The sequence below is a fragment of the Mchenga conophoros genome, linkage group LG11, assembly GCF_057382185.1.
Source record: "Mchenga conophoros isolate Kocher_MC1m ecotype Shallow Benthic linkage group LG11, M_conophoros_male_GT1.1, whole genome shotgun sequence".
Taxonomy (NCBI): domain Eukaryota; kingdom Metazoa; phylum Chordata; class Actinopteri; order Cichliformes; family Cichlidae; genus Mchenga; species Mchenga conophoros.
Genome location: NC_140536.1, coordinates 14,950,077 through 14,974,882, shown reverse-complemented (window position 1 = coordinate 14,974,882; position 24,806 = coordinate 14,950,077). Strand labels below are relative to the sequence as shown.

The 24,806-nt window shown below is 39.0% G+C and overlaps 4 protein-coding genes across 5 annotated transcripts; all 4 read right to left on the bottom strand.

Moving 5' to 3' along the window:
• Positions 1-528: 528 nt before the first annotated feature.
• ccr8.2 (chemokine (C-C motif) receptor 8.2) lies at positions 529-7,952 on the bottom strand. Of its 2 annotated transcripts, none has more exons than XM_085291090.1 (2): positions 7,852-7,952; positions 529-2,858 (listed from the first exon to the last, which is right to left on the bottom strand). In XM_085291090.1, exons 1-2 carry the CDS (start codon positions 7,878-7,880, stop codon positions 1,775-1,777), a joined length of 1,113 nt encoding a protein of 370 aa, XP_085147216.1. In that variant the 5' UTR covers positions 7,881-7,952; the 3' UTR covers positions 529-1,774. The 2 variants fall into 2 exon arrangements, with proteins under 2 accessions (XP_085147216.1, XP_085147215.1); XM_085291089.1 differs by lacking the exon at positions 7,852-7,952 and adding an exon at positions 4,449-4,628.
• A 771-nt stretch (positions 7,953-8,723) lies between these two features.
• On the bottom strand, positions 8,724-12,774 carry LOC146563789 (C-C chemokine receptor type 2). The gene is made up of 5 exons (XM_085291088.1): positions 12,621-12,774; positions 11,891-11,990; positions 10,885-11,039; positions 10,498-10,670; positions 8,724-9,801 (listed from the first exon to the last, which is right to left on the bottom strand). Exons 3-5 carry the CDS (start codon positions 11,027-11,029, stop codon positions 9,085-9,087), a joined length of 1,035 nt encoding a protein of 344 aa, XP_085147214.1. The 5' UTR covers positions 11,030-11,039; positions 11,891-11,990; positions 12,621-12,774; the 3' UTR covers positions 8,724-9,084.
• Positions 12,775-13,336: 562 nt separating this feature from the next.
• On the bottom strand, positions 13,337-15,030 carry LOC146563788 (C-C chemokine receptor type 2-like). Its single transcript, XM_085290316.1, has 2 exons — positions 14,877-15,030; positions 13,337-14,728 (listed from the first exon to the last, which is right to left on the bottom strand). The coding sequence occupies exons 1-2, from the start codon at positions 15,004-15,006 to the stop codon at positions 13,830-13,832; spliced, it is 1,029 nt and encodes a 342-aa protein (XP_085146442.1). The 5' UTR covers positions 15,007-15,030; the 3' UTR covers positions 13,337-13,829.
• Positions 15,031-20,792: 5,762 nt separating this feature from the next.
• On the bottom strand, positions 20,793-23,626 carry LOC146563787 (C-C chemokine receptor type 2-like). Its single transcript, XM_085290314.1, has 3 exons — positions 23,597-23,626; positions 22,467-22,616; positions 20,793-22,256 (listed from the first exon to the last, which is right to left on the bottom strand). Exons 1-3 carry the CDS (start codon positions 23,601-23,603, stop codon positions 21,370-21,372), a joined length of 1,044 nt encoding a protein of 347 aa, XP_085146440.1. The 5' UTR covers positions 23,604-23,626; the 3' UTR covers positions 20,793-21,369.
• Positions 23,627-24,806: the final 1,180 nt, after the last annotated feature.

Here is a 24,806-nt window from a genome sequence, read left to right as displayed (position 1 = left end):
TTTCCCAAGAATGGACTCAGTGCTCCACTCTGACTTTCTGCTAGACTAACAGAAATGATGTTTTAGCTCATATCTCTCCACATAGACAATGGTATAATGCACAAAAAAGGATTTTTTTAGATTTAAAAAAAGGTATATGATGGGTAGCTGCATGCTTCTTTTCAAAATATAGTAAAATTGAATATATATGTAAATCAACGAAAGAAAATGATGACGCCAGGAAGTTACAAGAAATGTGTGGCTAATTTATCAGATGAAAAACTTGAGTGCCTGTAAAGCAAACAGCTTCACTGACCGAAACCAGATGAATCGTACAGTTTATTACAGGAACAATAACACCTCTCTACTCTACAGTAACATGCATATCAAAGTTGGTTTGTTAGTCAGTGCAGATACTCCTTATTTTGTGGAAGCACTTAAAGCAAAAGGTAAAAATAGTGAAAAGAGGCAACTGCGGTTAGATTGGATCTGTCACACCTTTTCACCATACACACTCATTCGTGTCACAGGGATGCCGCACTTACCATAGAAATATAACACCTTTATTCTGTATTGTCAGCTGATTACAAACACCTTTTTTAAACAGGAATGAGAAAATACAACACAAAGACTGATCAAACATTTAAATTACCCCAAAAACCGAATCGGAATTCTTGTGGCCCCAATGACTGGATCCATTTGACAGAAACCAGAAATGTTTATGTTACAAAAACTATCAAAAAACTGGAAACTGAAGCAAATATGGAAAAAAAAACATCAGCGGAATTATAGGTGAAAAGATAGAACCAAGCTTTATCAGACAATTCAGGGACTCCTTATGACTGTTTTTCTGGAAAAGGGGGGTGGGGGTAATAATATCATAATAGTAATAATGATATCAATTCATATGAGAACAACTTTCTATTGATTCAGAGCTCCCCTTCTCTTAGAGGATCCAGTAAAATGCAGCCTGGAATTTTTGCGATTTTTCCTGTAATTTGTCATCCATCCGGGCATTGAAACAAAGAAGCTGAAAGAGGAACTGTCTGCATGCCCATCGATAAACTCTTGTAAAAAGGGACTTCTTTCTTGCAATCCTGATTAATATCACGAGAAAAACCAGCAGAACTATGAAGTCACTTGATAACAAACGGCTCGGATGTGCACAAAGACTGCAAAGGTTAAACTAACAGCTTGGTTTCATGCTTCCTCTTTCAGGTTGTGGTTTTCTCTGTGTTGGGTAAAGTGCAAATGTTCTGCTAATGATGCTAGGCAACCTACACTGCTGAATCTGCAAAGTTGCACTGAACACGATTTCCTGTGCGCAGACTGATGCAACGGGTACAACTGTGAGGGGGGTCATCGTGTTTGGATAAAAATGTAGGCTACTATGACATGTAACTTTTCATGGTGGTGCGTTTCCCCACTTAAACTGGATGACGTTGCCGTAGCTGCTGACAGATGTTGTAGTTGACACAGTTTCGTGCTAAGTAAAGAGCCAGCGGCAAAACAAACTGCAACAAGTCTAACTGTGACTCATCGTCCCAGGTGAAGATACACCAAAGTATTCAAAATCAGATTTATAATGGAATTGCATACATTTTGGTCATAACTCATAGAAGTACAAAAACAGAGTAAAAATACATATCTGTGGTACATTATATTAATATACAGTCACATGCATACATTCACAAGTGCCAAACCTTAACACTCTAGAAGTGACAATAAGCCACAGTGATCTATTTTTACTGGACATGAAAAAATGAAAAGAAGCACATCCCCCAACTGTAGTTCACTACATAGCAGTGCTCCTCTCATCCACGCTGGTAGTTTGTGAGTAGACTGATGTAGAAATTCTGTCCTGTGGTATGAAGACCTTGATCAGCTGGCACAGTCTGCAGGGAGATCTGTTTATCATCCGCAACAGGTGCCTCCTGAACTTCTCCCCGACAAACACATACAGGATGGGGTTGAGGCAACTGTGAGAGTAAGCAATGGCCTCTGTGATTTGTAAAGCCAGTCTGACGGCTTTGCTGTGCCCACAATCTAAAAACTGGTGCTTTAGCTCCAGTGCTCGGGCAAGTGACGCAATGTTGTAGGGAATCCAGCAACAGAAGAAAATAGCTACCACTATGACAACAAGGCGGATAGCTTGTTTCTTGGATGACTGGCTGTTCAGTAACCTCCAGATGATCTGTGAGTAGCAGAAACCCAGAATGATGATCGGAATGAGCAGGCCTACAATGTTCATTTTAGCGATGCTGAAGACCTGCCAAAAATGAAGACTGGAACTCACGTCTGGAAATCCAGGATAGCAAGTGTGCTGTCCCGACACATTTCTTTGCTCTTGGAGGAAGATCAGGTCAGGAAAAGAAGCCAGAAATCCCGCTCCCCATGTAACAGCAGCTGCAATCATTCCAAAGGAGCGTGTACGTGCTCTCATAGCACAAACAGCATGCACTATAGCCAAGTACCGATCAATGCTCATTAGAGTGATAAAAAATATCCCACAGTAAAAGACGATATGATAAATGCCCAAGACTATTTTGCACATAGCATCCCCAAACACCCACTGGTCCCAGGCTTGGTGGGCTAGGAAGGGCAGGCAACACACCAAAAGGAGGTCAGCAATGGCCAAGTTTAACAAGCACACGTCGGTCATGGTGCGGAGTCGCGCTCCACAAGTAATGACCCAGAAAACCAGAGAGTTACCCAGAACGCCCAGCAGGAAGAAAATGATGTAGATGGCAGGAAGAAAAGTTGCTCCGTGTCGCGTATATACACATGGTCCAAATCCATCCATGTCGGGGTCATAGTAATAGTCAGTAGTATATTCAGAACTATATGCAGGACTATTTTCAGTTGGAGGCGTGCTGAAGCTGGAAAGAAACAGAGGCACAAAAACAAATGATTAGATTTACTCATTATGCCTTACTTATTTTCAACAACTTTGTCTATCACAGATTAAAGTATGCATCTATATAAAACAACACATTTATAAACAGTTTAACTCAGCGATGATCTGCAGGCTTCAAACTGTGTGGCAGCTCATTTAAACAGTATCGGAAAGCATTTCTTCACTTTCAGGACTGGCACGAGGAACTTTCAAAACCAGTCACTCACATGATCAGCGGTTTTGGTACTATGTCTGACCTTGACCAAAGCTGTTCAAAATGTTGGAAGTCTAAACAGAAACAATTTATATAAAGCAGCGTATTTATCAGAATACTGGGATCAGCTAAATCAAAGCAGGGGATAAAGAAGTTGTTTAGCGGTCAGCTGCTCAGGTAAAAGTTGATTAACAGGAGCACTGAGGAGATTTTCTTCACTTTAAATGCACTGATACATTTAAAGTGAAGCCGCTGAGAACGTGTAAGTTTGTGTGTGATAGTACCGATAGATACTTTCATCTGAGTCATCTGAATAGCAGCACCACAGCTGTGACACTGCACAGCATACAGAATACAATAATTAATTAATAGCAACATTTTAACTAAATGAGAGTATAGTGCAAAACCAACATATACAATGATGAAACTAAGATTACATTTGATAATTTATCGTGTTATGTATTTATTATAGAAACTTTAACTTACAAAATAAAACACCTTGAGGCACCTTGCTGAGATTTGGACGTACACAAATAAAAATGAATTTAACTGAATGTAATCAATTTATAATATGGTGTCAGCCAGCCAAAGTCCTTCTATCAAAGAGTTTCTCAATGCGTTCATCAGGTTTTGCAACCATCTTAAAATGCCTCCTGGCACTCTTAAACGCAGGCAATCGGACACTGTGTGACCACAGTTTTTCAATCTGTAAGTACAATTAACATTTATTTTATGATATATATATAATCTAAAGAATATTCATAACATTCTGTTTATTTAGTTCAGTTGAATTTCAGTCTTACAGCTCAGCAGGAAGTCAAATTTTATTATGAAGTGCTGCGGTTGTAAATAAAATAAGCGGTTAGTGAAGCAGCACGGTTGTTTTGGTGCAGATAAGAACTGTAGCAAAGTAAGAGAACCACTGCACGAGCTCACGTGGCAGTGAGGTAAGCTTTATCAGGCTTCTTTTTTAAACTTCCTACGAGACAGACCGTCTGTGACTGCTGCTGCTCTGTTGGAAGGAAGGGCAGGGGGCCAGCAACTGTGAAAACAAACAGCTGGCGATTGTTTACAAGCGAGCAAATCACAAGTATTTGGCGACAAATGACGAAGTGCTTGAAGATTTTGAATCCCTCGCAGTTCATGAGAAAGTGACACAAACTGTCCAAACGCAGGCCAACGCTAAAACAATAACTAGGAATGCGTCGCCTGGAAGGAAAAATGAAAGGAAGGTGAAAACCGCGAAGATTCAAAAAGACGGGGGAGTGGATAGTAATGATATTAAAAAGCTTAAAATAGTCTCACGATGAGCAATAAATGAAGAAAATGCCGATAGATGTTTGTTATAGCTGATCTTACCCTTGGAAAAGTGAAGATTCAGTAAGATTCAAACTGAAAGTAAAGTCAGTTTCGGTGGTCTCGTCCATGATCAGCTGCTTTAAAAAAGAAAAAGAAAGAAGCCAAAGAACTGAAATCCCGTCCTACCTCCTAAAGTGGCAGGGGTGGGGATACTGTATTTTAACTCTATACTGTAAAGGAGTGAAATAAATCTCTAGTTTTCACTCGTTAGCAAAAAATCAGCCCTACTTATATGGTAAAAAAGGATGTAAATTAGTTTAATCATTAAATTGCATGTAAATGTTCTATGCAATTTTGATACATAACTCAAATGTTAAATCTTAAACTGAGTTAAATCTGGGCAAATTAAATGTGCGTGTAAGTATATGCACACACAGGGACAGGTTCAGCACCAGGCCATGTGAACTGGATGGGCAAGCAGCTTTGATGGGGGGATTTGGCTCAATTCACTTTGCTATTACATGAATTAGAATACAAAATGTGATTGCACTCACACATACCCTGCATAAATGCACCCGTACACGCATGATAATGTCATAGAGGAATGTAGCCACAGATACAAAAGTGGGAAAATACATGTGTTTGAAAGCAGACGCACCGCCACACACAGTGGGAGAGCTGACTGTGAGCACGCATTTATTTTCAACGCAGTTCTGTTTGTTTTGAAGGTTTTGAGTAGGGTTGTGCTTTAAAACTGACCACACATACTGATGAGTGACCTGATTTTAGTTACAAATATATATGAGGGTTACCTCTCAACGCTGTGCCTCACAGGCATGCTGCTTACCTCGATCGCAGCAGAAGTATTTGTGGTTAACCAAATGTTAATGATTCTATACTGCTGTTAATCTAATAATTAAACCCAGCTTGCAAGCTTATCTGCAAGTTCATTTATCTGTATAAATCAGTGTAACTTATAGTTGACATATATTCACAGAATTCAGCTGAGGGGGGCACAGGGGCTTTATTGGGCCAATTCTTGACGTGAAGTCGTCATATAGATCATATTTTTGAATTACATTTATTAGGCAACTTCTTTGTATATGAGTGGATCTGCAAAAATATAAGTAACAAAAGTGTTCAAAGAAATGGGATAAATTAGAAGGCCCATTATGGTGCAGAAGTGGAAATAAACATCACATGAATAATCCGATAAAGTAAGATATCCAAAGTAGAGATGATTGGCCATGAAGCCAAACATGCTCTACGTTCAGTGAAAACCAAGCACAGCATGTCAGTACAAAAACCACATACCAAGTGTCAAACACAATGGTGAGGAAAGGCGAGGATATAGGGTTTTTTTGCAGCCACAGGATCTGTGCACCTTGCAATCATTAAGTCAACCATGCTCTCTTGTGTATACCAAAATACTCTAGAATCAAATGTCAAATGCCACCTGTCTGACAGCTCAAGCCTGACCCAGTTTGATCAATGATGACAGTGACAGTGATCCCTAACACAAAAGAATGGCTGAAAAAGAAGAGGATCAAGTCCAGACGTTAGGCTGATTGAAATGCTGTGGCTGGCCCTTGAGAGGTGTGCATGAACAAATTCCTGAATATCACAATGAATTGAAGCGAGGTTGTACAGAGGAGTGGGGAAAAACACTACACGTCTATAGCTAGCCAAGTCAAATCTGCTCCGTGCGCAATCGGAACTAATTTGAGAACTGATTGCTGTTAATTTTGGGATTATTTTACCAATCAATCTAATGCTCTTTAGTCTTTAACTGCTTTATTATGAAATAATATGAAACTTTGTGACTGGTTACATGTTTTATAAAGTGCTATATAAATAAGTTTTACATACTTGCAACATTTTTTAAAGATCTCACTGCTTCTAGTTGCTGATGACTTACATGCTTGTGGTCATTCCATGTATTGAGGGGAGGGTGACCCACATTTGCTCCTGCTATGGTTTGTGGCAACAGATTTCTTTTGTATGCCCTTTTAACTTCATAGCACTTTTGGTTTATTACATTTCACACAGGTGGATTAGAATCAGTGCACTGCATCAGTCTGTGGTAGGCTTCCCCAGCAGTGGTTTTGTCATCTCTTCCCTCTACCTCTCCACTTTTGATTCAAATTTTGGTAAATTTAATCTAATAAAGGATCTGTTACAGCAGCACACTGACTGTTGTAGCTTCTTCAGTGATGTGCCTATAACACATTTTCAGCAGCTGTGTGCAAAAAACAAAATACTACAAATAAATAAATCTATGAAAAGTAATGTTAGAGGAGAATATCCCCCTAAAGTTGATTATGTCATGATTACTATCAGAACCTGAGTTGGCATAGGATTTGTGTACATCACTCAGCAGTAAGTATCGGCAGCTTGTTTACACAATATTATAATGCTGATAATAATAATAGTAATAATAATAATAGCTTAGCTTTATTTGATATCTTTCATGGAACTCAAGATCACTTTAAACATTAAAGTATTAAAAAAGGAAGCCAAATAAGGTATAGACTATAAAGTAAAAATCCTGGCCACAGAAGAAGACATCTCCATTGTAAGTGGTTTATTTACTTAAGACTGAAAAAATAACTGTCTTGAATTGTGAGGACTTTGCAGTTAGTGCGCTGCACTATATTTAAAATGCTTTGTGATTAGCGTCAGTCTAATTGACGATTGATGATAGCTACTACTGTTTTTCAAGAATTAAGATAAGTTTTTTTAACACGTTCCATTAATTTAAAAAAACACACACAAAAAGACAAATAAACAAAACAAGGCAAAAAAAAAAAGTAGAAAACTACTTGGATAACTTGGATATTATCAAAGGATATTGCATTTTATATTCAAAAGTGTTACGAATGAGATGAGGATGTAATTTCCTCTTCCACTGACCTAAATTTAACACATGCAAAAGAGAAAATGCCCTGTCACTGTCAGCAGATAGACAGATACAGAAAATGCACCTTGGTGCTTGTCTCTATTATCACTTACAAAAAGAAAAAAAGAAAAAAAGGCAGCATTACTGTCATTAATTAAATAATGCATAGATAACACATTCCTCACTGTGCCCCAGTTCACTATTCTTCACTCAGATTGCCCTGCGCCACAACAGGTAAAAGATGAACTGATAAAGATCTTGCGTCTAAGATATGGATCAATGAGCTAAATCCAAAACATTTTGAGCATTATAATTGAACTTTTAATGAGAAATGACAGTCATTACACTGACCTTCCTCTTTTTGCTTTATACTTTTGTCCATTTAGTTATGATTATAGATGCTTTCCATTAAAGAAAAAAAACATTTCAATTGTTACAGGCTGAAGATAAATAAGTGTGCGTCATTGTTTTCTTCCCACTTGCAGAACTGTAAAGGCGTGCAGCAATACTGCTGACATGTTAGCCTGAATCATTCTGCATATAAAGTGGGAAAAATATTTTTACCTTTCCATGGTGCTGATGGTGGAATTCATTGTGGATCGCAGGATAGAGAGATGGCTTGTCTAATCAAACAAGTTATCCACTTTGCATTAAGATGTGTGAAGTGAGAAATGGTTTGCACACACATGAAAAAAAATTGAAGGTGTTGCTTTTTTTTTAAAAGTACAACCTTCCTCAAAACCAAGTTAACTGGGTGGGCTTGCGGGTTCCGATGTGAGATGTATGGTTTAATAGTTTCCTGAGACTGTTTTCGAAACACGCAGTGCAAAAGCCCACAGTCTGTGCAGCTATAGAACCACAAGTCCATATATGCAAACTTTTAAATATGCAAGGTGACTCTGACCAGACCTGCAGGCGCACACAGCTGGAGGCTTGCATGTGGGTTTTTTGTTTTTTTTGCCTGACAGAAGTGATACTACCGCCACAGCCAGCAGTGCACCCTGTACAGACAATGGTTTCAGAATAGCATCGTGTCTGCTAAATGCATTTCTTTCTTTGAGTTAGGGGTAGACTTCTGACTAAAATTTAAAGAGGAAACCTTCTGTGTGACTTGTGTGTTTACCAGATCTTAATATTGTTGTGCATCATTTAAATTCACCTCGTAGGCCCCAACAATGCCTTGTGTTACTCAGACATGTTGTTGTTAGATGACACATGAACTCAGATCTGAACACTTCTTTTCAAGTAATAATAACCTTCTGACAGGAATTACAGCAGTGAAAGTGGTTTTGCCGCTTCCATCATAAAGGGTTGCTATGCGTCTATCTTACCCTGCAAAAACACACTGTTGGTAACACCCTTTAACACACTTCAGAGACTTTTTTCCTCTTACTGTAAAAGGAAAGAAGAATGACGAAAGGGTTTTTTTTGTTCAATAATTTTATTTTTTCAAAAATAAGATTGTGTTACAAACTGTGAATAAACACGACATTTATGTTTTGATGCATGTGTTTTGTTTTAAGCAGTTTCAAAACTGAATGCTTGTAACTGCAAATTGGTTTTGAGAATTGTTTTACACCACTCAGAAGTACTAACCACAGACATGCGTTCACACACACGTGCGCTCACACACACACACACACACACACACACACACACACACACACACACACACACACACACACACACACACACACACAATTTGTGATCTTTGTAGTCTCTCAGTTTCAAATAAAAAAAAAAAAATCCAGTGCTGCGGAAACAGTTACACCCATCAGCAAAGCACATAACCCATTTTTAATACTCTGATCTTACAGGTGTGTTGGAGGTTTCTTTGTCTGTGGTATCTCTGTGGCTGTAAGGACCACTGCTTGGGTAACTCCAACCAAAGTATTTAGCCATCACCTTGTTCAATGACTTCCTAAACTTCTCTCCTACAAATGCGTAGATCACTGGATTTACACAGCAGTGGGACAGCGCGATAATCTCAGCAATGCTCATGGCAGTGTTGAGGGCTGTTGAACTCACACAGGGGTTGGGTCCCAGGTTTATGTCAAACACCTCCAGTGTTTCGAAAAAAACTGCAACATTATAGGGAACCCAGCACACCACAAACACACACACAATGATGAAAATCAGCTTCACAGCCTTGTTCCTATTAGAGTTCCTGGACTTTGACAGCACAATGAGGATTTTCACATAGCAGAAAATCATGATGGGAAGGCACAGAAAAAGGCCCACTGTGTTCTCACTGAAGTTGCGCTGCAACTTCCAGAAATGCTCTGTGTCTTCTGGGTAGATGGGCTGGCACTCTGAGACGTTATCATCAGACTCCAAGGAGGCAAATACTACCCGAGGGGTTGCCATAGTGACAGATATCGCCCAAATAATGATGCTGGCTGTGATGCCGTAGCGACGTGTCCGGGCTCGAATGGCTGCCACGGCATGGACGATGGCCAGGTAGCGGTCCACGCTCATGAAGGTCACGAACAAGGTCCCACTGTAGAAGCCTAACTGTTGGGTGGAAGAAGAGAGGAAGTAAAATTAGAACAGGATGTGACATGAGATGAGGAAACCTTTGATGAGGCTTTAAATGCGTCAGTGAGGTTCTTCACAAATCTGACATTACCCAGCAGTTGCTTCACGCATCACCTGAGCTTTAGAGAATCGAACAACTACACAGGTGTAATTGTTTGGGAATTTTGCATTCAGAAAACAGAAATCATTTCTTTTGACTAAAATATGAAGTAATTAATGTGAGTAAACTGGTTAAACTTTCACTTATTTAAAAAAAAAAGTAACATAAAAAAATTTTCATCTTGACAAAGGAGCCCATTCGGATTACTTCGTTTATATATAAACTTTACTTTTTGGTAGTACATATGATTCAATACAACCGAAAACTATTGATTTTGATGAGCCTAAGAATAATCATCTCTTTGTCTTCGCCAGCGACATGGCAAAGCCATGAGGAAGTTGCAGTTCGTCAGTCATAGTTGCAACATTTCAAATTCAACAGACTCCAGATTATCTGTTTTGTAAATCTCGTGGACCGCAGCCTTGGCTCTGAAGAAGGCACGGTATCGACGTGTCAATCATGAAAGTTGAAGTGCTTCAGTTGTTCCAATAATGAATATGCATTCCATGTGTTATTATGGTACACATGAGGTTTTCCATTTAGAGAAAGAAAGTGAGAAAGAAAATAACTACCTGATAAACTCCTGTTTTTATTTTGCATAAGCCGAGGTTCTGGGAACTGTGGGCCCAGAGGGGCAGTGATACAGCCACTAAGAGGTCTGACAGAGTCAGGTTGAGAAGACATACATCAGTCATAGTTCTGAGCTTAACATGTCGCAGGAGGACCCACAGGACTGTGCTGTTTCCTGTGAAATAAATTCAGATATTAATCTTAGAACAGAACGTATGTGAAAGTCTGATGCATGCATGAACTTTATTGATGAGTTCTGTGCTTCAGTATACAGAGTTGAGTCTTGGGCTATCGTACAAGCTATGTCTGTGTATTCAAAAAGCCTTATCGGGGCTGGTTTGTAAATGCTGTGTTACATAGAATTGGTATGGAAAAAAAAAGATACATACCTAGAATACCAACACAAAACAGCACATAGCAAAGCACTGTTAAGACCATGGATCCAATGAAATCCGAACTTGAATCCGGATTGCAGGTATCATTGTAATCATAGTCATAAATTTCTAAGTAGTTAAAGGTCCCGTTATCTGACATGGTGGTACAGCTGTGAGACAGAAAAGGAAATTGGGTCAATGTAGTACAACAGTCATGCAAAAAGGTGAGAATGTCACCATCACGTTTAAAAGCTACTGTGGTCTTTTACATAAAGAGAAAAAAAGAAAAAAACAATTACCTGAACTATTGTCAATATATTCATCTCAAGTTATTTAAATGATGTAAACAATACACAAGTAATAACAATATGGAGGCTGCCCGTTGTTACTATATAGATGTAATTGGCACCAACAATACCAAATCTGTTAAATCAGCTTGTTGGGAAATCAAATAAAAGTAGTTCGTCTGGTGTTAAAAAAGGTGCAGCTCAGTGCTTTAAAAAGCACCAGCCAAACCACTCAAGCAGCTGGACCTGTCTGATCATGTTTTCAGTTTCAAACCCAGTTCTGGATTGTTTTGGGTGAGTCTCTGACATACATGCACACATATGAAGTGTTCCAGTGTTTTCCTCCTTTTTCTTCAGCCCATCAGAAGATTAAAAAGTGGCAATACAGATAGAGAGAAATGCCCAAAAGACATAAAACTTCCTCTATTCAGTTTTTGTCCTCAAATGCCTTTTGTGTTCCCTTTCCCCAGTGCCACGCACTCTTCAGTCACTCTGCTGTCTAACAGATATCACAGATAATTTAAAGAGGTACATTTACATCTATGATCATTATAAGATTATGTTTTTTGTGCCATATTATGCCAGAACATGTCTACAAGCCATTTGTGGTAGTTACTGAATTTCTTACCAAACATTAACTTGAGTCTGTTCTCATTCTATTTTAAAGCCAAAGCACCTGAATATTTTACATATAAATATGTATGTATGTGTAAAAAGAAAAAAAGCCTACTTACTTTATGATGGCACCTTTTGGCTCCTGATTTAATTTTTCTTGTGGAAAGTCACATAAGAATTTCCTCCATAGTTTAGCTATCAGAAGTCTTTAAAGCCAGTCTTCAAGAAACAGAAAAGGAGTATGTTGTTTATTTCTTCTCTTTATTAGACACACTATTCCCCACAAGCATGATGAATGAACAGTTTGCTCATCAAATGAACATTTTAAAGTGATGATAAATTCTTCAAAGGGAAAAATTAGTTCAAACAGGGAATTGATAGAGTGGACTGGACTTTCCTGCCCTTTAAGTAGAACATTTTTGATAGAATCATCATTTAGTGAGTCATGTAAGAGAGGCTTATGTGTAAAAACCACCCAGAAGGTTAACTTCTGTTTTCAAAGTACAGGCTAAATATAATGAATGGCTGTAGATGAATGCTTATACATCCATAGATATCTCAAAACTTCCTGCCGGCGTGACCATAATCAAATTGATGTGATCTATTCAAACCGCATGTCAAACATTTTTCCTTTCACTATAAACAGATGCACAACCACCTGACTTGTTACCGTTGCCGACCCTCACTTCCTGTGGGTGACAGTGTTTATGCGCTGACACACACACACATACACACACGCATATTCCTCAACTACACAGTGGGTTAAAGGGTGTAGGAGGTGAACGAGCTGAAGTAAGTCTAGTAAGTTGAAACTAAATGTTTAGAAATCAAAAATTTGAACACGCTTACCACACTTTTGGCCAAAATCACTGCTCCTGAATGTGTATGTTCTTGTGCTGCGCGCCGAGCTTACATGTCATCCTGCCAATATGCATTGCTTGCTTTTTGTGTCAAATCCTGCAGCGGAGCTCATTTCTGGTAACGTGAACTCTGGGTTTTGCTGTTTCCTCCGCATTGTGTTAAACCTGCAAAGAGGTGTTGGTGTGGTTTTCTCAGAAATGTCCCTTTATGCGTTAACATGAGGCGGGAAAAGACAAAGGGGAAAAATATATTCAAATGAGGAGTTTCCTTTTTATTCCTTTCAAATATACCTCTTAATAATCTGATTTCTAAAAACTAAATTCAGCTTATCAGGAATGACTGAGCCTAGTTTGCACAACTTTACTTGAACTTACTCACAGTTCCTGCCTGAAATAAATCATGCTAGTGTTTACTGGTGGCTGCAACCATAAATACATTGATCTGAAACTACTTAACATGTCTTACCAAATGTACATATCTCAAATGTAATTTTGGAATCTGACAAGAATGCTCAATGACCAAGTGTATGACTGTCAAGTTCAAGATGTGCTGTATCATTTATTGTCCTAAGAAAACAGTTACACAGAAACAAGATGAGAGATAAGTACATGAAAGACTTTGATCTCTCCATTTGCAGGGTACTTACAAATACATCATGAAATCATGAAATAATAAAAGAAAGAGAAATTGCATATATTTGAAATTCAGAAAGAGATTAGCTTGAAATATATAAATGAAAGTACAGGTTTTGTACAAACATCAGAAAAAGTTTATTTTAGAATATGTTTAGAATGAAAAACAGCACACCGTATAATGTACAGAAATACAAAAGTGAGAGCATAAAATCTGGCAACACTGGAAAGTTTGTTCCACATAAACATATCAAATTCCATTATGATGTGAAATGTGGAAATTATGCTTCTAAACCTTAACTTCATAATGCGATACATTTGAATGAAACACTTTTTCCACAGCTCATTAAAAACACGTAAAAGAAGAAAGCAAACTGTTACAGGCTGCCGTGAACAGCAAGTTTCATTTGGCCTGAGCAGACGAAGGAAAAGCATTACACAGAGTTTAGAAAAGACTTGAAATTCTGTAAAGCAGGTGGCAGTGCTAAGAGGTTATACTCATTCAAATGGTCTAAACGTGTGCAGACAGGCCTTGAAGCTAAGACACCGGTGAAGAGTACTGTGGCTACAACTGACCTCCATAGATGTAAGTGGAGGTGACTTCAGTGGATCTGGACATAACTGTGCTTCTCCTGTCTGCCACATCTCTGCTGTAACCAGGCACAAACTTTTTCAGCAGCTGCAAGGCTCGTCTCATAAACTTCTCTCCCACAAAAGCATATATGATGGGGTTCAGGCAGCAGTGAGCGTAAGCTAAGGCCTGGGTCACTATTATTGATTTCATTAAATTTTTCTCCCAAGTTTCATCATGTGGGATTTTTCCTTTTTCCTGAAGAAACTTCAAGAAACGAGAAATGTTAAATGGAGCCCAGAGCAAGAAAAATGCAACCACTATGCAGATGATCAGCTTGACGATGCGGTGCTTCTTTGAGGTCCTCATGCTCACCAGTGTGGGAATGATCCTGGAGTAGCAACCTACCATCACCAACAAAGGAATCACGAGACCCAGCACATTTATGGTGAACAGGTTGTAATGAGCCCAGATTTTGCTCTCCTCGGGATAGTCACATCCAAACTTCTGGGACTCTTCTGTTTCCTGTGTGAAGATAAAATCCGGCAGAGAGACAAACAAGCTCAGCATCCAAACGAGCACGGTCAGAATGATGGCTGCCTTCTTTGTACGATAACGTGCAACCCTGTGAGCGTGCAAGATGATCATGTAGCGGTCCAGCGTCATGACAACCATGTAGAAGATGCTGCTGAAGAAGCCAATCTGGTGAGAGCCGGAGACTAAACGGCACATGAAGTCTCCAAAAGTCCACTGGCCGACCCTGGCATAGTGAGAGTAGAAAGGCAGCGTGAAGACGAAGAGGAGGTCAGAGAGAGCCAGGTTGAAGAGGCAGATGTCTGTCAGGTTGCTCTGATTGCGATGCTTCACCAGGACACACACCACTAGTCCGTTACCTTTGGGGGAAAAGACACAATAAGTGTACTTGTCACACTGTTACATGTAGAACAACATCATCTCTCTTTCTCTTACATACACACACTTTCATACATCATTTAAATACAATCCAACACCCATAATATACTCACAAGAGGACGCACCTACCTATGAAGCCCAGGATGAAAACCAAACTATAGAGAGTGGCCAGAAACACTCTGATGAAGTCCATTACGTCGCTGTAGCTGATAGGATTGTAGTTTCCATCGTCAGTAAAAAAAGTGCTGTAATCATACATTGTGGTGTATTCTGTGATGTTCTCTCCTGCAAAGGGAGAGAAAAGCTTTTAAAATGTCAACAATTACGATACAACACACATGCATCAGGATTAGAGCCTATTTATTAGGAAACACAAACACAACTGCTACTGTATACACCTGCTGCTGACTGTTGGGGATGCGACAGGAGAAGAAAGTGCTGGCTGTAGTCGCCCGATCAAAGGTTACTTTTGTGTGTATTTTTAAGGTGATTTTTCCTTTTCTGAGAAAACCACTGATAATCATTGACGGAACTGTCGTTACCTGGCATTTTGGCCCCTCAGAGATAATTGATAAATGAGGGTTTATTTTCCCACAGGTATATTTTTGGAAGTTTCTCACCCCTTCATTTCCCACTGTCATCAATCCATAAGATACCCCTGCTACACTAAAATAGGATTTGGTCTGTTAATTAAACCTGAATTATTATAACTTATTTAGTTCATATGAGTTAAATGATAGGACATTAAATGACAGGAAAATACAAAAGCCTTAAGATGAACTTTAATGACATTGTGACAATGCATAGAATTTGTATCTTTTTGCAAACAATTTTCAAAGACAACCGAATACTGAATTGCTGTTAAAATATATTCACCTTCCATGGCGATGTCTCAGTGAAGGTTCTTCCAGGTACAGCCAGGAATTCCACTTCAAGCTTCCTTTTCCCTCTTTTACTGACGTGATGCCTCTAGACATGCAGAGGTGAAGTAACCGTCTTGATGTCTGCAGTCCGATAATAAGGACCACAGAAACAGAAGTGCACATGTTGTTTCGTGTATGTGCCCTAAGTGAGATCCTTATCAGGATTCTGTTGTTAAAGATATAGCTTGACATCCAAACAGCAATACAACTTTAAAGAGAAAGACAGGACATGTGGACACAGCTTCAGAAAACGACTGTTGGACTTTGCTTAAAGCGTTAAAGGGTTTATTAATAATGTGATTTTATAAACACTGAATCATCCCAACATATGCTGCCGTCATCTAAATTCTTTATTATTTGTTGTTATTCCTCAATACCCATATCCTCTCAGACTGGGTGTCATAGAGGCACTGTTCTTCCAGCAAATCAAATGGCTAAAATAACTCTGTCTACTTTTTTTTCTCCAAGTTTTTATAAATGTATTGCTTAAATTTTTTTTCAGAAATCTCCCAAATTCCTTCCAGTTGAGTAATTGATAAGGCTACAGTGAACTAGTCAACCAGTAAAATGGAGATACAGAGAAATTCTTTAAACAATCCCACAATTTTTACTCTACAGCAAATATTCCACCATCAAATAATAAGAAAGGGGGTCTTATTTCCAATGTCTTCTCCGGGTTGATAGTAGGAAAGCATACACAAAAATCTGTAGTGTAACTTGTTGGAACTATCGTATTTTTTTAGCAGCTGGATAGAAATTTCGAGCTTGGAGAGTATAAGCCATTTTGTTTGAGGAGATGGCTAGAGCGGCACACAGACTTTAACTGCAGCTTTGCTGACATGTGCAGATATTTTACACTTGAGAGGGTGTTGTGTTTGAATACCCTCTTGTGATAGGTTAGGATAATCTCTCTCCCTCTCCATCGATCTTTGTGAGAGACCACAGATCTTCCTCTTCACTGCAAACTTCTGTCGGTGTCAGTGCCGCCACAAAACAGCACAGTAAATAAAATCGCCAACATTTTAACTTTAAGTTGAATTTAAAGTCTTTCTGGAGCCTAATCTGCTGTGCAGCTCTTTGTGAAGAGGAACTAAAGTCCTCTTTTGGTCAAAACCACCAAATTCCACAGAACAAAATGGAAAAACTGGAAAACAGATGGGTGAATGCATGAAGTCACAAAGTAACCAGTCCTCTGAGGTAATGTTAGTGCTTTTTTTTTTAAATTGGAGACTGGTGTGTTAAACAAAAACATAGCACCTCTGGTAAAATATAAAGAAGGGCATCTCTGCAAGCAACTATGAAAATATTTCATAATATAACCAAAAATAACCACAAGAACTGAAAACCCAGTGAACTAACTCAGATAATTACTTCACAAACAGGACATCCTGTTAGTGTCTAGTGGAGCTAATTGTAGCTATCAAGCTATAATTATCACATGCACACATTTAGACCTATGTGGGAAAACATAATTCTGAGGGACAACCTTGGAATGCAGAAAGGCCCATTTATAGTATTGAGTACTGAGCGTGTTTCTGTGTTTTCAGTACATATTATCTCCTTCAACTTGTTTTCTTAGCAGTTTATGTCTGTCTGCTTCTCTCCTACTGTCTGCCTTTACTTGCAGCATAGACCAGTGGTTCCCAAACCTTTTTTGCCAGGGCCCCTTTTGTTTTAAAAGAAAAAATGTTCGCCCCCCCCCCCCCCCCCCCCGCACGTGCACGCGCACGCACACACCCTCCAACCACACACACCCCTATTTTGCTCCATTGCGGTTTATTTCACACCTCAAACATTTAGTAAACAAATAAGCAAATACAAGTAATCTGCAATAAATTACAGGTAGTAATAAAATAAACTACTAACTCTTTTATGCTACACGAGTATTTTTGAAAACGCAGCTGTTTTGTCCACACGTAAACGGCGTTTCGAATCACCGAAAACGGAGATTTTTTAAAACTCCTTTTGTGTGGACGAGGAATACAGAGTTTGTCACACAACGTCAAAGGTATGCGCCTTTTTCCACGTCACGCTGTGCGCCACGTTATTGTTTACATGAGATGAATTGCAGAATAGCAGTTAGAGGCAAAATACTGTTAATCTGACTATCTTCGGTTTTTACAGGCTTACATACACACACGCAGTTACTGTCCCCACACTTTGGGAAGGTCTGCCCACATTTTAGTACTGCTAAAATTCGTCGTTGAAACATCCTTAAATACCATTTCCTTCATGAAGTTGAAGTTTAAGGTTCGGGTTGGCTCAAAATGGGTCTGCTTATCATGTTTGCAATTAACTGTAACAAAAAGTAATTACCACACTCTAACACTTTGTGACAACCAATTCCATCATGGGGCTGTTTGTCACACAGTATGGGGGTGGTTATCCCTGGTTATGTAAAAAAAAAGGCTTGATTTTATTCTATATTTTTTTCAGATAGAGACATAAACAAGTTTAGAAATAAACACTGCGTCATTTAAATACAAGTGCTTTAATAATGTAACCTTTATTAAAAATCACAAAAACAACTGAGAACAATCGGCACACTCCACCATGACTACATTTTGTACTGATGTATCATTGATATAATTTCAAAAAGGCCAAAAATATCTTTTAAAAGACAAATTGTTTTTATGCATGATAACCTGAGCAACAGTGAGCAAGTCAGTGTAAAAATCTTGATGCATGCTAGATCATCCAGATAAGGAAAGGCAGCCTATTTTTTAAGCTTGCTAGTCTTTATCTAGCAAACCTGTGCATTAGTCACACAACTCATTTATGACAAATATGCATACCGGATTGTCAGAGATATAATCTTTGAGTGATCAGTTTTTGCAGACAACACATTGAAGCCCTGCTTCGTGGGCCAGCTATTGCTATACGGCTTAATACAAGCTGCTTATCCAACAAAGGAACAAAAACACATAACTGTAAAACCATTTCTCATTCTCAGGGGCCTGGTTGTCACACAAGCTGACCTCTTGATAAGCATTTTTACCTAGCTAACACATGGTTTTAGCATCACAATGAAAAACTGATTCAAAGAAAGCTATTACCTTCAGCTTGTTAATAAGTGCATTTCTATAATAAAAAAAATGTTTGAGATTTTAACTCAAAAACAACATGAAAAATTACTCTGACCCATAAAAAATACAAAATCCCTCCTCCTCTCAATATTTTGTGTGTTTTTCACAAATTGGCCAATGCAAAATAGACAGATTGTCAAGATTAGCAACAGAACTGTGAAAAATGTATGCATTTAAAAGTAAGGTTACATCTCAGAGAGAAAGTCAGAAGCTAAAGAGTGTGTTTGTCACTTGTCATGTTGTGTACAGAACAAGTTACTCCAGTTGGGTCCTTCTGTGCTACTTACAAACCTCTTGTTTAAAGGGACAGGTGCAGCAGCCTTCCAGCTTTGATTTCTGAACACAGCCTATATGTTTTTGTTATTTATTCATGAATGTCTAGTTTACACTGAAAGCTAATAGTACATCAGTTTTTCGAGTTACTGTATTATAGGCGTTAGCCGTTCTGGCTAGCTCTCATCCATTAGCAGCTCATTCATTTGCACTGCCAAACATTTATGGAGTGAAGTGCCACTGGGATTGCATCTTCGATGGTTCAGTGGAGAACATCTGGGTTCTCTACTGGCTTCTGTCTCTCTGGTGTACCTCTTCAAGCAGCTAGCCAATGCTTTGAGTCTTGCTTGGGAGCTCCTAGGGCATGAGCTATTGGCAGCTAGTTGCACTTCTTAGTACATCCCTTTCTTTATTGCATCTTTCTGCCACACACATAAGCCACTCTTAGAATTGGCTAACCTCCCTCTGTGCTGCCTTGATCTTTACCTCCAATCTCTTTCTTTTTCATAAAGAGCACTGCTCTATGTGGCTGTTCATCTTGTAGCTAACATCTCAAGGATCATTGTTGCCATTGTGTCGTTCAGCTGCTTGTTTTCAGTGATGGTCGCAGTAGGGATTGTCCAAAATGCTACATTCACATCTCTTTTAGCAGACTTTCAGGTGTACTTAATGTAATCTTGGTAATCGACCATGAAGTGTCCAGGTTTCCACCTTAGCTATGAGCCTGTCTCTCAGGTAAGCTGCTCTTGTATTCAATGCCTTTAATGCACTAATTGTTCTTGGGGCTCGGTGGCCAATCTTTGAGGGTGGGGTGATGATATCTCCCTCCTGACCTGATATGCTAGCACCCCTTGCCGTATCATTTGTGTTGTAACTCATCAATCTCTAGTTGTGATAGCAGTTGCCAATTAAGGATATTTAAACACATAGCTGTCAGATATTTTGCCATTACTTTATATATTGGGTGTAGTAGCATTCCAACATCTATTCTCAGTGCTTGTCCACTTATGCCTTGATACTTCAGTAGCCCACTTCTCATCAGTGTGTCCTGGTTCCTCAACACAAGATGCGACGTCCGAGGCAGTAAGGTTTCAGCTATGTGTCTCTTGCTCATTTTCCAGGGCAGGCTTGGGTAGCATAGTGGGCCTAGCCTGCGGAGCCTTATGTTACCTCTTTATCTCTTGCAGTGTTGTGTCAATGCACGGGATAAAAAAATAAAGTCTTTCTCTTGCTGAAGTGAAATGTATAAGGTAGGATAAGCTAAAAGTATAAGGTAAGTTTATGCAAATATGTGTACTTGTGCTTCCCTGCAACTTCATTTCTCTCACACAAAGTTGTTGGTGTACGTTTTCAACAATTGTCCCTTCGTGCGTGATCATTAGATTTAAATAGGAAAGGGAAAATGTATTCAAATGAAAATAATTTGATTCTGTGTTAATAGAAGCTCATCAGTAACTACAAAGCTTTCATGATAGTGAACAATTACTTGTCTAATAAATTAATCTGGGACAAATGAATTTGATCATTTCACACTTCATGATTGGATGCAGAATTTTCTCAGTTAAATATTGTAGGAACTGAAATTTGCTTAACTTGAGATAAAAGCATATAGAATGAATGTGACCACTTCAAGCTGCTCTTCAATGTACATCCCCGATGTCACAGGGTCAATTAAGAACCCAGTGTGATTTTTATTTTGAGTAAATTCAAGATCTGCAGTAAAATGTTTTGATTTAAGAAAATTCTGATACAAAATACAAAATTTTCTGATACAAAATGAGGACAAGAACTAAGTGGATGCCAGCCTTGATTCATGAACAGTCCAAGTACAGGTACAAGTGTCATACAAAACAGAAGTGTGCATAAGATCAATACCTGGAAAACAGTACAGTATGCACGCAGAGTAAAAAAAAGAGCAAAAACAAAAACCCATCTGAAATGGGAGTCAAAGTTATTGAGGCAAAAGAAAAGAATTTATTTACAATGTAAAAGTAAAAAGTAGTAAAAGTAGGTCAGACCACTGTATATTATATATAAATTTAAAAAGTGAGAAAAAAATCGACACTGGAAAGTTTCTTTAACATCAAATTCCCAACTTCAGAATGCCATACATTTGAATAAACCACTTTTCACAATCATTTATAACACCTTTGAAATCTTATGGCCATAACAACATTAGCAGGATCTAAAGGTGTACAGACAAACTTTAAAGGAGAGACACTGGTGAAAAACACTGGTGCTATGTGGCAAAGTGACAAACAAACAAAACTAACAGGAAAAACACTGAAACTGAACACTAAAACATTCATGACAAAAACAATTACAACTGCCCTCCACCTTCTATAGTTTAAAAGAAGCAGAGGTGACTTCAGAGCCCCTGGACATAACTGAGCTCCTCCTGAATGAGCTGTCTGACAAATATCTTCCATAAAAAGGCACAAACTTTTTCAGCAGCTGCAAGGCTCGTCTCATAAACTTCTCTCCCACAAAAGCATAAATGATGGGATTCAGACAGCAGTGAGTGTAAGCTAAGGCCTCGGTCACTGTTTTTGACAGCCTTATATTTTTGAACCAGGTTATATTATTGTGGACTATTCCTCTTTTCTGAAGAAACTCCAGGAAAAGGGAAATGTTATATGGAGCCCATAGTAAGAAAAATGCAACCACTATGCAGATGATCAGCTTGACGATGCGGTGCTTCTTTGCGGTCCTCATGCTCACCAGCGTGGGAATGATTCTGGAGTAGCAACCTACCATCACCAACAAGGGAATGATGAGACCCAGCACATTTATGGTGAACAGGCTGTAACGCTCCCAGACTTTGCTCTCCTCGGGATAGTCACACTCCTGTTCTATTGCCTTCATGAAGATAAAATCCGGCAGAGAGACAAACAAGCTCAGCATCCAAACGAGCACGGTCAGAATGATGGCTGCCTTCTTTGTGCGATAACGTGCAACTCTGTGAGCGTGCACGATGATCATGTAGCGGTCCAGCGTCATGACAACCATGAAGAAGATGCTGCTGAAGAAGCCAATGTGGTGAGACCCGGAGATCAAACGGCACATGAAGTCTCCAAAAGCCCACTGACCGACCATGGCGTTGTGAGAGTAGAAAGGCAGCGTGAAGACGAAGAGGAGGTCAGAGAGAGCCAGGTTGAAGAGGCAGATGTCTGTCAGGTTGCTCTGATTGCGATGCTTCACCAGGACACACACCACTAGCCCGTTACCTTTGGAAGAAAAGACACAATAAGTGTACCTGTCACACTGTTACATGTTGAACAGCATTCTCTCTCTTTTGCATTTCATCTGTGTCTCACATACACACACCTACATGCATAGGTAAAGATTCTCAAGTTGGAAATTCCCAGAAAAGGAGGTCTGTGCAATGTGTAGAAACTCATAATCTCCACAGCATACACACAAGAGGACACACCTACCTATGAAGCCCATGATGAAAACCAAACTGTAGAGAGTGGTGAGAAACACTTTGTTAAAGTCCTTTACATCACCCATGTAGGTAGGAGAAGGGTCTGTGTCGTTAGGAAACTCATAGTAAAATGAATAATCATAGGCTGTGGTGTTTTCTCCTGCAGAAAGAGAGAGAAAGATTTGTTATTAACATTATTATTTATATTAATTTCAGCACAGGCTACAACAAATAAGATGCAGTATATCAAAGACTTCTTTACTGCTGTAAACACATGCTGCCGTTGGAGGTTAACTGGATTTATTTTTGAATGCTCATTGCATCAAAGTGTTAGGTTTGGTTTCGTAATGCCGTTTCAACCCTTATCAAGTGCAGCCTGAATTTCCAACCTATTGCTGATGACATGTTTCTGTTTTAAAGGAGGTTTTCCTTTGCTATGAGCACCACAAATAATCCATTCACATCTGCTGGTTTGGCCCCCCAGGCAGTTGACAGTGGGGGTGATTTTGCCACCTATTGGTGCTCATTGGTACTCCCTCTTGGGAACATCGTTAATCCATAAAATGCTTCTTTTTAAAAAATAGGATTAAAATCTTCTTCACAAAGTCTATGATTTAAACCTGCACCATTATTGTAACAAATCTGATAACTGGTTTTGTTGGGATTAAAATTATTAGACGAGGATGGTATTCCATAATAAACCTACGATCAACTATTGGGTTTGTTTATCTGTGTTATTGTAATTTTTAATGTAAGCATTGTTTTGGATGTGATGAAAGGTTTTAACACTATTACAATGATTTTACAATATTACCATTATTATTCTGAAAATAACAGATACATGGATGGAGATAACAGCACTTGTAAAAGTTGTATTAAGGCATTGTGGCAGTGTTGTGTTGTTTTTAACTACTATTAAAAAAACAACAGTAAAAATAAGATCTCTAGATTAAAGATGAAATTAGAAATCATGAAGTAGCTTTGACATAGTTTCAGTCACAGTATTTGGTTTTAGATCTCTGTGACAATGCGTGCAGCTTTGAACACTACACTTTATAACCCAAGTAAATTTCCAAGAGCTCTGTAAAACATGACACTTTAAATAGTCTAAATTGTGGATTAATGTTGAAAGATAATTACCTGACATTGTGATATCTCAGTGAAGGCTCTTCCAACCAGGTCAAGTCAGGAATTACACTTCAAGGCTCCCTTTCCCCGTTTACTGATGTGATCCCTTTAGATGTGCAGAAATGAACTAACTATCAAAAGTTCTGCAGTCCGCTAATGATGAGAACAGAAAGAGAAAAAAAAGGTGCTGCTTCCTGTACGTCCCCAAGTCTGATCTTTATCAGGAGTCTGCTTGAAATCTAGACTGCCAGAAAATGGTTCAAAGCACAACACAGCAAATGGTGACAGAAATTTCTACTTTGACTAAATGACTGCTGGTTTTTGCCAAAAGTGACAGAAAGTTTATTTTTATTGTTATTGTTACTATTTTTATTTGTTTTTCTTCTTGGACTCATTAATGTACACCACTGCTACATATTATATACTTTGTACTAACAGGAGACTTTAGCCATTATGCCTCACTAATACTGTGTTGGACCCACTTTAACTTTCAACAGGTGCTGCAAACACTCCTCAGTTATTTTGGTTCATGTTGATGTGATAGCATCGTGCAGCTGCTGTAGATTTGGTGGCTGCACATTCATTTTCTTTAAAGAATAATTATATTGGGTCCTTTTTTGATAGATATAGTGAAGAGTGACACGAAAGGGGGGGCGGGGGGACTTTTGGATGACATGTATACCTATATAACCATATGCACTATATATCTGTCTGCACTGAACATATATGCAGTAACTTTCACACAGACTCTTAAGCACAAGATGTTTTTCCTCAACATGGTTTATTAAGGTGGTACAGTAGCAGAGCAGTTAATGCTGGGGAGAGTTCTCCTGAATAACTCACTTTCCAGCTCCGGTAGCGGAGCACAGTATGAATGTGCTCCGGTGGCAGCACATTCATAAAGACAAACCTCCAGTTCAGCCACATCCCAAAGCTGGTCTGGTGGATTTAGGCTGTGGTGGCTGTGGAAGCCATTTGAGCACAGTGAACTTGTCATGTAAAAATAACAGTGTGTGGTGATTTGAACTCTATGACATGGTGGGTGCTCCTGCTGGAATCAGCCATCAGAAGATGGAAACTCTACAGTGATGCACATAGTCAAAAGCAATACTCAGGATGCGCAGTTGGTGCTGAGGGTCACAAACTTTGCCACGAAAATATCCCCCACACCATTACACCACCAACAGCACCATGAACTGTTGATACAAGGAAGGATCAATCC